The 15,381-nt window shown below is 42.2% G+C and overlaps 1 protein-coding gene across 2 annotated transcripts in view; it reads right to left on the bottom strand.

Moving 5' to 3' along the window:
• Nucleotides 1–719: 719 nt before the first annotated feature.
• The window catches only part of CHCHD3 (coiled-coil-helix-coiled-coil-helix domain containing 3), a 183,426-nt gene continuing 168,764 nt past the window's right edge, over nucleotides 720–15,381 (bottom strand). For both annotated transcript variants that reach the window (XM_086609932.1, XM_086609931.1), the window contains 2 exons: nucleotides 7,436–7,571; nucleotides 720–1,421 (listed from right to left, as the gene is read on the bottom strand). In XM_086609932.1, coding sequence (XP_086466058.1) covers nucleotides 1,395–1,421; nucleotides 7,436–7,571 — 163 coding nt within the window. In that variant the 3' untranslated portion in view covers nucleotides 720–1,394. The remainder of the gene's footprint in view (nucleotides 1,422–7,435; nucleotides 7,572–15,381) is intronic.

Genomic DNA, 15,381 nt, shown 5'->3' with positions numbered 1-15,381 from the left:
GCTTATGTCCCTATTATTTCTCTCAAGCAGTTTACCTGGCACCTGATGCTGAACTCCACGATCTTCCCCTCCTACTGATATTACAGTTACTTCACAGGTAAAAATGCCCAGCTTCTTTTTGTAGCATTTAAAAAAAAAAAATCCTTAATTAAACCGCACTCACAAAGCATCTTGATAATTAGAATAGGCGAGTCACTGGCAATATTTTGAATACAAATGAGATCCGCAGGTGCGCTCGCAGTTGTACAGCGGGATGCGGTTCAAACGTAGCCAATTAGAGGAACAGAACAGGTAAATAAATACCAGAAGGCTCTAGACACTTTGCCCATTTGTAAAAACCTTCTCTAAGATTGCTTGATAAGACCAACGTGCAGTCGTTATCCGAACAAAAACAATTAAATGGAACTGGGTGCTTGCACAAAGATGCTTCGCAGCTTTCATTCACAAGCACTTTCCAAGAAAGGAAACTCTGGCAGCGCACGAATCACAGCACGCCATCACGTGGGATCCTTTTAGGCTGCTGTGATGGAAACCAGTTCTATGGAAGCACCGTTCCTGAAACCAAGGTTGGTTGTGCACAAAAGTCTGTGCTTTAAAGCTTCAGCGATAACATCTGCTGGAAAAACACGACTGATGCAGCAGAGGGAACACCATCCGCCTCTGCGAACTGGAAAGAGAGACAGACTGAAACATCAAACTTGTGCATAAAATAGATTTATTGTTGGTACAGTGAGGCATCTTCGTCAGTACTTGGTAGGAGTGAGGAGCACAACAGAATCGTTTCACATAAATAAAGGCCATGTTACATGAAGTGTTGGATCATTAACATCATTCCAGCAGAAGGCCTGGAGAAAGACTTCATTAAGTTACATAATTTGTGAAAAAAGTTAAAATATCATTTTTGTCACTATACATTGTAAGGAAAACTTTAATATCAGCAACGAATACGGGCTGTACGGTGAGGGGCAGCAGCTGACTGCTCACAACGTACCGCCACGTCCCGGCACACCAAGTGTTACATACCCGTGCCTTTGACAGTGAGAAATTTTTCAGGAGATTCTACGGCAAAATAGCAGCATTTGAAGGATATTTCCCCTTTCTAAGGTCAGTGAAAGGTTCTTCTCTTTTCCTTCCTTCAATCACCAATAAGTGGATTTTACTAAGACTGAACAGTATCTTTGGACGTACGATTTCAGATGTAATAAGATACAGGTCTTGGCTTTTCAAATGGTCACACTGATTGAGCCGTGATGGCTGCTGCTCTTGAAATGGCTCTTCCAGTTCTTCTCTTTATTGGTCTGCCCTGTAAATGGGCTGTCATATCATTCTTGGGAAAAAATGCTCTTCTGCTGAAATTAGAGTTGATGGTCTTGTGCTTGATTTGGACAATGCCTTTATCCTCCTCTCCCAAGCATGCTTTGCTAAGAAAGTGGTCAGGGGGGAGGGGAAGGGAGAGAGAGAAACACACATTTCAATAACTCAGAGTTATTCCAGAGAAGTTTGGCTACAATTCCTTCCTAGGAACTGCAATTTTTTTAAATTAAAATACAGAAAAAGAAACATTGTTGACACGCGCGTCATCACAGAAAAAAGTCGCAGAGTGAAGCTATTTGAGGACTCAACAAGCCAGTCATTTGGAAGCCTGAAGAGCTGCAGGAACAATTCTTTTCCAGCCATCCTAATGCTATCATGGCTCTAGTCATGCTAAGGCTATGAAGGAAATTAAAATGTCTGACCTCACAATAAGATAAATCCCGTTCCCAGCAATTACATACTCGAGGAAATATATCCTGAAGTCATACAACACTAAGTATCTCCCCTACCTAGCTCCTTCCTGTGTTCTGAGTCATAACCAAAATCTCGACAGTCTGAACATGTTGCACCGACCTTGCGCTTCATTAATCACCTCCTGTGCACAGCCAGGCCACCAAGAGCTAAAAGTATAGATCTGTCAAGTGCTCCAAGAGTTATTCCTCCTGCTACACCAAAGAGCTCCGCTATCAAGGTCTCAACTCTTCAGAGAAATCTTGGCCTCTACCATGAAAACACAGACCTGCAAGAACAGTGAGTAGGGTTCTACTAAGAACTTCCTACTTCCATGACCTAGAAATAAAAGGTCTGCAGAAACGAGCACATGTATGGCTACTACTTGTCTAGATCAACAACAAGAAGAGAAAAGTGGGATCTAATAGGACGCTGACAGGCTAGGCAGTAAAAGCATGCTGGAGGCCATCTATGTTCACTGGAGGACTATGATGTTGACCAAGTTCTTGCCTTCAAAATTCAGAAAACAGGGAAGATGGTAATTTTGAGTCTCCTTGTAAGAAACAGTAGGAAGGGATTTGATAATTTTTAGGGTTTATGTCAGGAGCAAGCCCAAATGTAAATCCTGAGATCCTACAGGAGACCTACAAACAGCTGATTGGGTTGAAAGGGACTTTCAAGATCATCCAGTTCCAACCCCCCTGCCATGGGCAGGGACACCTTCCACTAGATCAGGCTGCTCAAAGCCTCATCCAACCTGGCCTTGAACACTTCCAGGGATGGGGCAGCCATGACTCCTCTGGGCAACCTGTTCCAGTGTTTCATCACCCTCATTGTACAAAATTTCTTTCTTATATCTAATCGAAATCTACCCTCCTTGTGATCACAAATATTCTCCAGAATCCATGGTAGAGAAGTACACGTTGATAAAAATAAAAGGAGTCAGTTTTATGCTCCCTAGGTGCTATTACAAACAAAAGTAAGGGAAACTTTTATTAGTTAACAAAATCTCCAATCTCAGTTTGACAGCATCCCCATGGAGATTTCTGTAGAACTGATGAAGGTTACTCTACCTGGAAGACTCTTTCTGTGGTGGTATTACAGAAACTTGCTCGAAGCCATCACTAAGCTGAATATTAACTTTATGCGATTTTAACACCGCATAAGTTAACGCAGCAAATTCCCAAAAGGTTTGAGAAAAATTGTGCTACTTTTCTTTTATTTAGTGTCCTAAGGAAAGAAAGGGCAGGCATTTATTCATCACACGCTTATTTCTGCCCACAAAATTTCATCTTCAGACAAACGAGAGGGTTCCAGGGCTTGCTTTGGTTTTGTCTACATTTTTTGGTCTTTTTTAGTGTTCTTTACTGACTCTTGCCATTGAACATCATCTAAGAAATTAATGCACGCAAAATATTTTCCTTGTGTTTTTTCATTACTCCAGTGTAGGTGTGAAGGGAATCTGGTCTGACTCTTCCATAATCAACTTCTTTCAATCAAGGCAGTGTTAAACGGTGGCCATAAAAGACAACGCCTTTTTATTGTGTTTCAGCTCAGTGTTTCCAGCTACACTAGTTTTACATATTTTTCTATTAGACTGGAAGATGGTATCTAGTAAAAATACTGAAGGATGAGGCTAAAATAATGGTTTTATTCTGCCTAGGATGCATGATTAAGGACCACTCCATCCTACAAATTAAAATAATGGTTACAACAAGGCTGAAGAGGCTGAAGGATCACATTTTGTAGCCAGGCTGTCAGACACCAGCAGTTGTTGGTATCGTTCTCTGAAGTATTTTCAAATCCAACCTGCCTGCAGAGACTTGCATCCCTGTGAAATTCAACGGTCTAACAGGAAACTACTGCATAGACTTCATTAATCCATAGTGTAGCTGTGTTTCCATATAGGAATTAGGACTCCCTGTAGGCCAGGGAGTAAGGAAAAAAAAATTTAAAAAAGGGTGTTTTAACAGGTACCTTGCCCATATCAGTGGACAGCAGACTAAGATAAGTGACAAAAATGCCACAGGATGGTCCATATTAGTTCAGTGACTGGTCTGGCTGGAGTTACTTCAGCAGTGGGAGCATAAATAGATGCCACAGACAATCCTAATATCTCCTTAATGGCTCCATTAAGTAGGTTTTTCTCTCTGTTGCTATTATAATCAAATGCAAACATTAATAATAGAGTTTAATTTATCTCACTAGCTTCTCATGACTTTGGGAAAAGATGTAACGTGAAGATACACCAACGTGTCAAACTCCTCTGAATTAACAGCTCTCTGGGCTTTTCTAACAAGGGGAGAAAAGGACAGATAGAGACATGAGATTACAGACAGGACGAGAAATAAGGAGCATATAGAAGAGAGGGTGAGATAATTATAAGCAAGATAGGAAAGAAAGAGGAGTCAATAAATTCAATTTATGAAAAGCACAGAGTGTGCTCAGCCTGAGCACAAGTGCCCAGACTCATCGCCAGGAAATCGGATTAGTTAACTTATTTGTTTTTCAATATCTTGGTCTATTCCCTCCAGCAAATTTTCTTCTTTGTTTGTTTCTTGTAGCCAGTGTCAGTTAACTTTTTCATTTCTGAATCTGCTATTTATCCCGCTCCTCTGTCCTCCAACCAAGCACAAATAGTAGGCAATTTTGCAGTATTTTATAACAGCGTCTAGCAATTATTTCAAAGTAACTGTTTGTCTGGACTTCTGGGCAATCAGCAAGGGAAAATAATTACAATTACAGCTGCAACACATGGAGGATGAGCTATAGAGGATGGATGTTCATTATGAAAAACAATTGTTCCTGCTTGCAAATATCTCCATCGTAAAAGGCTTCTCCTCCTCTGTTATCATAAGAGAGAAACCTCTCTGAATTCTCATCTTGAAGTATTTGTGAAAGAGAATAAGAAGCATTTAGGAAACGTTTTTAACTGCTTGACAGGCTTGGTTGAAGATCTTCCACAAAAAAACGTGTTTAAAAGGGTTCAGAAACCTAACGCTCATATTTATGCAATTTCCCTTTCCTGCACCTTCTGAACATGAATTAATTCACCCTCATTATAGTCTTCTGACAAAATTCCTATCAGGTACAAACTTTAGTTATAGCTTGAAGATATATAAGAAATCAATCTAAATTTTCTAGTTACTTTTAAAATAATACAGAATTATAAATAGGGTAAATTAGTGCTCCAGATGATGCAAGCCACGGAGAAAATCTAGTCCACTACATAAAAACCTTGTATTATTCACTGGCCTCTTTTTCTAATACGTCTCAGAGACATCCATGGTCCAGTAACTTCAGACTGGATTTTGGAATACAAAAATCAAATGAAGAGAAAATTTAGAAAAAAAAAAATATACACACCAATTATTGTTTGTCACAGTAGGAATTAACTAAAAAATTGCAATTCAATTTAAAGAAAAAAAAATCTAATTCAAAAGGTCATGGAGAGCTGAACAGTTTAGGGAAGATGGGAATGAGCAAAATTTGCTGGCTGGAGCCGTAGCAGCTCCTGTGCCCAAGGAAGGCACCTGGACAAAGCTGGTTGCAATTCTCATGCCTGGGTGTCTGAGCGTGGCTGAACCATCTTTCCAAAATTAATGAAATGTCAGTGGATTTATGAAAGAAAGCCTCAGGCTAGGAGATCAGGAAATTTTTTTCATGAGCACGGAGATCTGGTAGGCTGTAGAGTTTTTAAGGAAATGAAGGAGCTCAGGAGCTTGGTGTGTCAACAAGTGGTCAGGAGAAACACCAAGGGATGCACCGAAGGAGGTGATTTTGAAAGGGACAGGGTGACCTCACTGACTTTTATATTTCGTCACATGGATCCTCTGTAAGGTTTCCATTGATGATAACAAGGTTCAGCATCACAAAGTGATTTCAGAGCTGCCCACATAGCCACACAGATTGTCCTCCTCCTGCACTGTTCAGAGAACCACCACGCTACCACTGTCAGCTGAGTTTGTCTTCCAGCACTGCCAACGTGGCCAGGCTGCCCGTGCAAAAAGGAGCATGCTGACTGTGGAAACTACCCCATGAAGAGTGTTAACTCCAGCAAAATCTCCAGTAATGCCAGAGCAAGACAGCACCAGTGTAACAGCAAAAAGGTCACAGTGAATGACTATAGTCAAAGCCTTTCTATTTTTTCCATACGGGTAGAATTAACTCCAGAGAAAATTATTGTCACTATCAAATACTACACGTGCTTGCTGGGTCTCTGCTAACCCATTAGAGCTCGTGTTTTCACATGTTCAAATATTAACTCATAGATTTTAGTAGAAATAAAGATCAACAGACTTATTTAAGCACTTTTAACATACATGACGTGGCCTACAAGCACATTTGCAAGTGGCTTCTTTAAGAACACAATCGAGGACAACATGTGCATCTCTGTATTTGAAAGATGCAAGTTGCTGAAAAACAACCATGTTTAGAAATTTTAGGTTAACTTAAAGATGTGTTATATTACTATCATTTTCCCTTGTGCTGCACTAATAAAGCATTAAAGTTTATAATCTACAGTAACAACCCACATCCTAGTAAACTGGATGAGAGGAGGGCAAGACCAGGTAAACAGTAATATTAGACTCACAGAGTACATAGAATCATAGAACGGTTTGAGTAGGAAGGGAACTTACAGATCATCCAGTTCCAACCCCCCTGCCATGGGCAGGGACACCCTCCACAACACCAGGTTGCTCAAAGCCTCATCCAACCTGGCCTTGAACACTTCCAGGGATGGGGCAGCCTCAACTTGTCTGGGCAACTTGTTCCAGTGCCTCACCACCCTCATTGTAAAAAAAAATTTCTTCCTTATATCTAATCTAAATCTCCCCTCTTTCAGTTTAAAGCCATTGCCCCTTGTCCTATCACTACATGCCCTTGTAAAAAGTCCCTCTCCAGCTTTCCTGTAACCCCTTTAGGAACTGGAAGGTGCTGGAAGGTCTCCCCGGAGCCTTCTCTTCTCCAGGCTGAACAGCCCCAACTCTCTCAGCCTGTCTCCAGAGCAGAGGTGCTCCAGCCCTCGGATCATCTTTGTGGCCCCCTCTGGACCCACTCCAACAGCTCCATGTCCTTCTTATGTTGGGGGCCACAGAATTGAACACAGCACTGCGGGTGGGGTCTCACAAGAGCAGAGCAGGGGGGCAGAATCCCCTCCCTCGACCTGCTGGCCACACTTCTTTTGGATGCAGCCCAGGATACGGTTGGCTTTCTGGGCTGCAAGTGCACATTGCTGGCTCATGTTGAGCTTCTCATTAACCAGCACCTCCAAGTTCTCCTCAGGGCATAACATAAAAGAAATCGAGACTTCCAAGTGGTGCGCAATCCAGTCTGAGACATCCATTCATTTCTTACTGAAAGTGGTCATATTTACGACAAAAAGTACCACGTAGTTTAGTCCCCTTGTTTTACTGCTAAACTGAAGATACCAGGAAACATTTGCCAACAACAATAGCTACCACACTAAACAAGAGCTTCCCAAGGGAAGAGATGACATCCAAGCATTTAAATAAATTGAAAGTGGACTCCACAGAGCTTGTGAGAACACACATACTGGGAACAGTACTTCTTTAGCATGTGAGAAGGACTAATCGGGTAACCCAATAGTCATAGTCTTCCTCACTTCTTCATTCCATCATTAATTCAGTGGTAATATTTCCACACCCACCTGTTTGGCATGATTGACACAATGCAGGTACTGGCTAGCCAGGGCAGAGCAGCTGAGGGTCTCCTGAGCATGTTGCCGGTAACACTGTAGAATTTTATCCTGCAGATCAGCGCAGATTGGATGAGACTCGTATCGCCTGGGGAAAGAGAAAAGAACATTTGTTTCCTTCTCAAAAAGATTTAATGAAAGATGTAACCTTTTTTTATTTTTTATTTTTTTTTAAAGTAAGCTAAATAATAAAGGTGAAGGTAAACATTGTAAAGTTAGAAACAAAGGCTGTTTCCAGAGGTAGTTGGTCCAAAGAGTGGGTAACATCAGACACAAACATCAAGGTGAGCTGCAGAAGTTTGGCTATTAGGACCACAAGTGTCTTCCTGATCCAGCACTCAGGTTCCAGCTGGCAGAGAAAATGAACATCCAACTTCCTACGAGCACACATCTTTAACTGAAGATCTCAGCAATGATGAAGCACATCTGATCTTACCTACGTAAAAAAAAACCAGTCACAGCACCACAGGAAAGCTTCATCGCTGTAGAGCCCCATGACTGTGTCATCTTGCTACTTATTAAATATTGCTCCTGCATAAAAGTGAAATCACCCATTGGGCTGACCTCAGGAATACAAAAACCCTGCTGCCATCAGCAAATTACACAACCTACTTCTGCGGATCTGACGATAGCCTCTATTTTTGGCACATCCTCCTTTCCAGCACCTCAATTCTAAGCCTGATGCCAGATGTGCAAGTTATTTAGGCATTTTGTCTCTTTTCTTTATGGATTCGTTCCTCTTGCCATCTTTTTGGCTGACGCAATACACTTTTTTCCGTCAATGGAGGCCAAAGGAATGGAAGCTTTGTTAGTCTGTCCTGCAAAATCCAACCTCTTTTGGACAAAAATCTTGCCTTGCGTTAACCTATAAAGTCATCCACACTGATCGTGCCATAGAATTAAAATGGGAATACAATAATTCCCTATTTCAAAAGTAAGGGGGTTGGTAAGTGTTTTAGAGATGAAATGTCCATTGAAATTTTAAGCTCACTGGACATTTGCTTTAAAAATATGATTTAAGGCACTCATTTCTAGAAATAGGAGACAATCGAATCACAGTTAAACCCTTTTCACATCAAAGATAAAATATTTTGATGGTAGAAAAACCCCCGTGAAAAAATCCAGAAGACCATTTGCAGTCCGTATGCCTTGAAAACAGCCGCTCGCTTTCCGCGTGCCAACTGGACACTTAACGCTCCTTCCCACTTACCCTACCAGGAAAGCCCGACAGTGGCTGCTCTAACATCCATCCCAGCCCGCATTATTTTTAGTTCAATATGGTTGTAAAAAAAAAATGAGGCTCATCAGTCACAGTATCCTCAGGTGAATATTCTGCTCCTTCTTATTTCGCTGATCGGCCAAGGCAGATCGCTGTTTTACTACGGCGAGGAGGTGAAACGCAAAGCACGACGCGGTTCCTTAGGGGAGCTGACTTCGTGGCGATCACTCGAGACGTAGTATCAAACAAAAAGGAATGTTAAGACGCCTTGATTTTACAGAACATACCTATATAAAACATTCCTCTTACTCTTTTCATTCATTACCTTACATTTGTGAAACGCCTAAAACAGAATTTAAATGCGGTCCCAGGTGCTTACACGCTTTATGATCTGAAAGTTCAAACTTCTGTAGGTTCTTACGGGTGAGGATTTTCCCTTAATCCCCCCTCTGCTGATATCAGCAAGCACTTCAAAAGCGTGTTAGGCATTGAAATGTACGGCCATAAACTGCTGCACACCGCCTGATTATGGCAAGGTCTGTATCGGGATGGAGGACGAGAGGAAGCACCACGTACGCTCTTCGTAGACGTAAGACTCACAGTGGTGATGATTTAGTTCCAACGGAACCAGAGCTCGTTTTAAATGCCTGAAACCCTGGTCTGGGTTGATAAACCGATACAATAGACCATGAGTTACCAAAAAATACACACAGTAAACCTCGCTGTGCCTTTATTCACAAGTGATTTTGAAGCGGCTTCTTAGATAAAGGTGAAGAGTGAAGGAAATGGGCTGCTGCACACTTGCTACACAAATTCTGTAAATGTTTTTCAAGGCATTTTGACAGGGGTACTCCAACCCACATTAAGGAGCTTTCTTGCTTGCTTTTTTCCCTGAGCCATGCCATCAGGGACGTTTGAAGTCCACGTATTACACCTTATTTGAATGCTTCAATGAACCCCTTACGTTGCCAGCCACATCGGAGTCCAGTAAGACACACCGTCTCCTGCCCCACAGTTTCTTGTTCTCATACTATGACCGATGATTTTTCAAAACACTGTCGGTCCTTCCGGGCATTTGCAGACCCAACGCAGGTCAATGCGAACAGGGCCACTTCCTTCAAGTCAACAAAGTCCATTTTCTTGGATTAATCTGTTGGAAGGAGAGCAGCGTCTCCGTATTGATCTGCTGTGCTTGTTACGCTACCCTAATGCATTATTTGCACTTTTGGGAAAAGGCTAAATGAGATTACTGTCTAACATTAGATGGCCATAAACCACGTGCTGCGGGATCTCCAGTTCAGGAAAGAAGGTTGAACGGCGCATTATGGTAACCCCACCGAAGGGTTTGCGATTGATTTCTGTTTGATGATGGATGACAGGACTCTCAGATGGATGGTCAGAAACAGCCAACAGCAAGGAAACTCCTCCAAAGGGAAAGGAAATATCTCCCTAACAGGGAACTTCTCTAAAGTTCCTATAAATAAGGGTCATTTTACACAATTATTTAAAGGTCTGTGGGGCTTGACTGAAGAAAAAAGCTTGTAAGAAAAGGCAAACAGTGCAAAACCAGTAATTATGTGGACTCTGTAGTGACAACATACAGGTTTTAAAGATCTGAATGGATAAAACAACCTGAGTCTGGTCCCAAAGCCAACCCTGCTTCAAGCAGGAGGTCCCTTCCCTGAACTATCCTGTGTCCTGAGAGAGAGAGGTGTTTTTTTGAGACATGTGGCAGGGAAAGTGTCCCACCGTTTTATTTATGTATTTATTTAATCCCCTGGGAATTTCACAAATAAACTGAAGGAAAAATACATACCGTAGCAGTGAACAAAGACTGCCAGGGAACCCTGACAGATCTCCATCTCCATTGAGTGCGACTCAATAACTATTTTACAGAATCAACACACGTGAAATCTAAAACGCCTTTCTCAGCAAAAGTCAATAAGAACAGCACTTGATCTGCACCGTGCGCCACATGGCACGCTAGTAACGACGTGTTTTTATTAAGTTTACAATTATTCGATCTGCTTTCGCTTTCCCAGCTGCTCCTCAAACATCTCACATGCCAGCAGAATATTTCTATATGCCGGAATAAATCTCCGAGGGAGCCGCGCACCCACCTTTTCCATCAAGCTGATGCACCGCAATCTCATAAAGGTAATAGGATGAAGACACAAAAGAAAATGAGAGAGAGTTTTAAAGAGAAATATTCTATGCTAAAGCATGAAGAGAAAATTTAATGAAGGTAACTTTGTACTCATCTAGCCTCTCTCAAAGAGCATAGCTTATTGTACTCCTGGGGGCTCCGAGAAAGGAGCCCCTTCACGGCATTCAAACAAAATGTCTACTAAAGAGGAAATCTGAAATCACCACGGTAAGCTTTACAAGTTTTGTGATAAAACTGACGTTCTGACTGAAGGAATCTGAATCGCTGATGAGTTTCCAACTGTGCAGGTATCTGGCATAATCCCACCAGCTCAGGACTTCAGGCAATTGTCATAAAATATGGGGAAAAAAATAGCAACAAAAAACCAGCACGCGTTACAAAAACCAGTGCCATTGGACGGCCAGAGGTATCCAGGGTTTAATTTTCTTCCTCATTAAAATGCTGACACCTATCAAAAGCATCTGGTTTTATTTCTGTAACCCTTGGCGTTTAAGGCTACCTCTGCACTACTAAATAAAACAGACCAGGGATGATCCTCTGGGTCTGAGGCCGAGCAGCAGCTCTGCATCTCCAAGTGTAAAATCTTCCCTTCCTCTCCAAAGAGCGTATCGACATCCGAACTGCAAACTAGGGATGGTCACCAGCATGTGCTGTTCCTCTGGCCATGCCTGCTGGCCAGGGAAGCGTTAGCTGCAAAACAAAATCCTGTCAATGAAGACGCTACCAATTAGATCCAGTGCACCAGCACAGGGTAGTGCTGGAGACGATGCCCTGACTGGTTTTATTTACTCCTCCTCATGTAGGAGAGGAGCCACACTGTGACCAGACCCCAACTGCGGTAGGGAGCATGGAAAGAGAAAAATAAAAAGGAGGATGTTTCTTTTCTCCATACACTTATAATGCACACAAGGATAATTGAGATGTTGAGAGAAGCACTGAGGAGAAGAACTTGGGGGTGTTGGTTGATGAGAAGCTCCACATGAGCCAGCACGGTGCACTGGCAGCCCAGAAAGCCAATCGTGTCCTGGGCTGCATCAGAAGTGTGGCCAGCAGGTCGAGGGAGGGTGTTATCTCTCTCTACTCTGCTCTTGCGAGATCCCCCCCTGCAGTGCTGCGTTCAGCTCAGGGGTCCCCAACACAAGAAGGACACGGAGCTGCTGGAGCAGGTCCAGAGGAGGCCACGGAGATGATCTGAGGGCTGGACCACCTCTCCTATGGAGACAGGCTGAGAGAGTTGGGGCTGTTCAGCCTGGAGAAGAGGAGGCTCTGGGGTGATCTTATAGCAGCCTTTCAGTACCTAAAGGGACTACAGGAAAGCTGGAGAGGGACTTTGGACAAGGGCGTGTAGTGATAGGACAAGGGGCAATGGCTTTAAACTGAAAGAGGGGAGATTTAGATTAGAGATAAGGAAGAAATTCTTCACTGTGAGGGTAGTGAGGCACTGGCACAGGTTGCCCAGAGAAGCTGTGGCTGCCCCATCCCTGGAGGTGTTCAAGGCCAGGTTGGATGAGGCTTTGGGCAACCTGGTGTAGTGGAGGGTGTCCCTGCCCATGGCAGGGGTGTTGGAACTAGATGATTTTGAAGGTCCCTTCCAACCCGAACCATTCTATGATAAGAAACAACAAATTGACAATGAACAAAAAGGAAACTGAGGCAATCTGTACTCTCACGATAGGGCAGCCTGCTAAGTATAGCAGCATCCTAATTGTTTTCAAGTGCTCTATGAGCAACAGAGGATTTTTAGAGAGATTTGTGGGAAGTTAATTAATTAACATTGTCTACAAGCAGAAATTCCTTCTGAGAATGAGACACAGTCAAACTCAGTGCTTGCTTGAAAACTGGATGAGTGAGGGATGGAAGGTGGCATCACGAGTGGTTCAGAGAGAAAGTAAGTAGAGAATTGGAAAGAGCAGGGAAGGAGAAATGGGCTTCAAAAGCGAAGACGTGTGACTTGCGCCGGGTAACATTGATGGGGAAGCCAGGGGCAGGATGAAAGGAGATGATATGAATCCCGGGTAGGAAAACTGTCTGCAGCACTGCTTTCAACAGACATCATCAGGGCAAGACTTCACTTCTCATGGCCAGGGGGCAAATAAAAATAATAAAACAAGACGTTGCAGTAACTGGTAGCCTGAGTTGTGATGGATTTAGCTGAGAAGATGGACAAGAAAGGCCATGTTTGAGGTATCTCTCATAGAGTCCACACGAAGAAAACGTAAGCCTAGCTGAGAAGACCTAGAGAGAAGGTCAGCTCAGAGATGAAGCGTAAGCGACAAGTCTGAAACGGCAGCAAGACAGCGGTATTTTCCATCATGACACAAAAATGTGGTGGTGAGGGGAGTTATTCTTTTTTTAAGATTACCGCATCGAAGAAGAGCCACTTTCAACAGCATCTCCGCTGAGTGAATTTGCAGGACTTGTTTACAGTATAGAAAATAGTTGCAAAACTGATAATGGGAAACAAGACAAAAGGGCATATGGTAATGAAGGTCCTTACTGCTGCACCGTTATTTTTAGTTTTTAAATTAATGTACTCTTTATATTAAATTATATTTTCAAATTGTCTTCACACATTATGTAGGTGATGACTTGAAAGTGCATTATGAAACACGTAAAGCACAAACCAAATGGTTATGTTCTTCTAAAAATCATTTGGAAGTAATACCACAGATCTGATTTCTGAATATCTACAACTGATGTTACGAAGCAGTCCATAATCAAACCGTGCCCACACAGAGCCCTCAAAATTACCGTGTGGGAAGTGCTGCCAGCAAAAGATCAAGCACGGTAGAGCTGATTCTTGCTTTTATTTACACTTGACTACATAGTGTGACTTTTCCAAAAGGCGTAAAAGAAAGAATTTGCCTAATGAATCTGTGATGAAATGGTGGAAGAGAACCACAGTCGTTTCTGCTCTACAATCGAGAATGCTGGACGTGTGCAGTCATATTAAATAAATGACTTCTGCCCAAGTTGGAATACAACTTACTCCACCTGCTGATACAATTGTCTTTGGTGCAACTAGCGATCAGCTCCAGTGTTAATACTGCCCATGTTATTTTTAGATCCTTTCACCCAAAATCCCGGCACTGACAAACCCACAGGCAAATGTTTGTCATCCTCTCATGTATTTCATCTCCCACCTAGCCTTCTTAAAAGCAAATAAAAATCTAGTTCAAACATTCTGACCTTTGAAATTTAGGGACGGAGATGAGAAGAGGAGGAAAGACACATTCCAGCATATTCACACACACACACGCCGCTTGAAGACAGACATTTAATTATGTCTAGAGAGAACTAGGTTAAGTTCACTATGTTGACAAAAACCTGGTTTAACAACCAAGACTGGCAGATAGTACTATTGACCTTTTTAGATGCTTTTTTTTTTTTTTACCTAGTGAATGTTTCCCACCTGGTATGTTGGTAGGATACTGGTTCAGCTTTTAGAATAAGCCAAGTGGAAACTCTTCCTTGTATTGCAACGACTTATTTATTGCATACAGGGAGGAAAGAGCATCTCTAAGATTAACAGGGAGAATTTACGATCTCAAATCTGGCAAAGCACATAAATATGAGCAGAATTTCAAGAAGTGAGTAATTCCACATTTGCATGTGCAAAGTTATGCACATTCTTAAACCCTTGTTGGGCTGGGACTTACAACAGGAAGAAATCAGGATGAGGATCGGAAAAGATTTCCTGGTTGTGAATCCTAATTAGATGGATGAATTAGTTGCCAAGGCAAGTCTTCAGACTCCTAGGACACTACATTAGGACTAGATCTCTTCAGCCTAGAGAAAGACATTTGCAATTGAACATGAGATGGATCTGTGAAATCATCAACGGCATACGGAAGAGCGGCAGCCAATGAGGTTCTCCAGCAGCAGATTTACAACAAAAAAAAATAATTCAAACTTTTTCCAAACAACACATAATGAAAAGCTGGTACTCACTGCTAGAGGATACTGGGGTTACTGAAAGCACATTTGGGTTCAAAAGATAATTACACAGTAATGCAAGAGAAGACTATCAAGAGATTACAAGCAAACCCACAACGTTTGGCTCAGGAAAGCCCCACTCCACCACTTATTTGAAAGTAAAATGGTACCACGGCGTACCCACTCCTAGCTGTTGCCCAACAAGCTAGGGGTACCTCTCATCCGACCTGCTGTGCTTTATACTCCAAACAGCTTGATAAGCAAGTCATCAAATGAATACAAGACTTCCATCAACCCTGACCGACAAAATTAGATTGACTACTTTTATTTCCATTGATACGAATTTACTTTTATTACCTCAAACCACTATTTGTTTGTAAAATTCCCCTAACTGGAAAAAAGCATAAAAACCCCCTCAAAATACAAAGTACACCAACATAGCATTATACAAATGTACCTTACACACAGCTGGTCCTTGCAGCTGCAAAGGGAACCACGTCGGAATTACCCAAGTTTAGGATGTACTTTTTTTTTTTTTTTAGCTTAAGAAACAGTTTTTATCGAGAACCAGGATAC

Source organism: Tauraco erythrolophus, chromosome 4 (genome assembly GCF_009769465.1).
Source record: "Tauraco erythrolophus isolate bTauEry1 chromosome 4, bTauEry1.pri, whole genome shotgun sequence".
In the NCBI taxonomy this organism is placed as follows: Eukaryota; Metazoa; Chordata; class Aves; order Musophagiformes; family Musophagidae; genus Tauraco; species Tauraco erythrolophus.
Note: the sequence above shows the minus strand (reverse complement) of the source record. Positions and strands in the feature narration are given on the sequence as shown.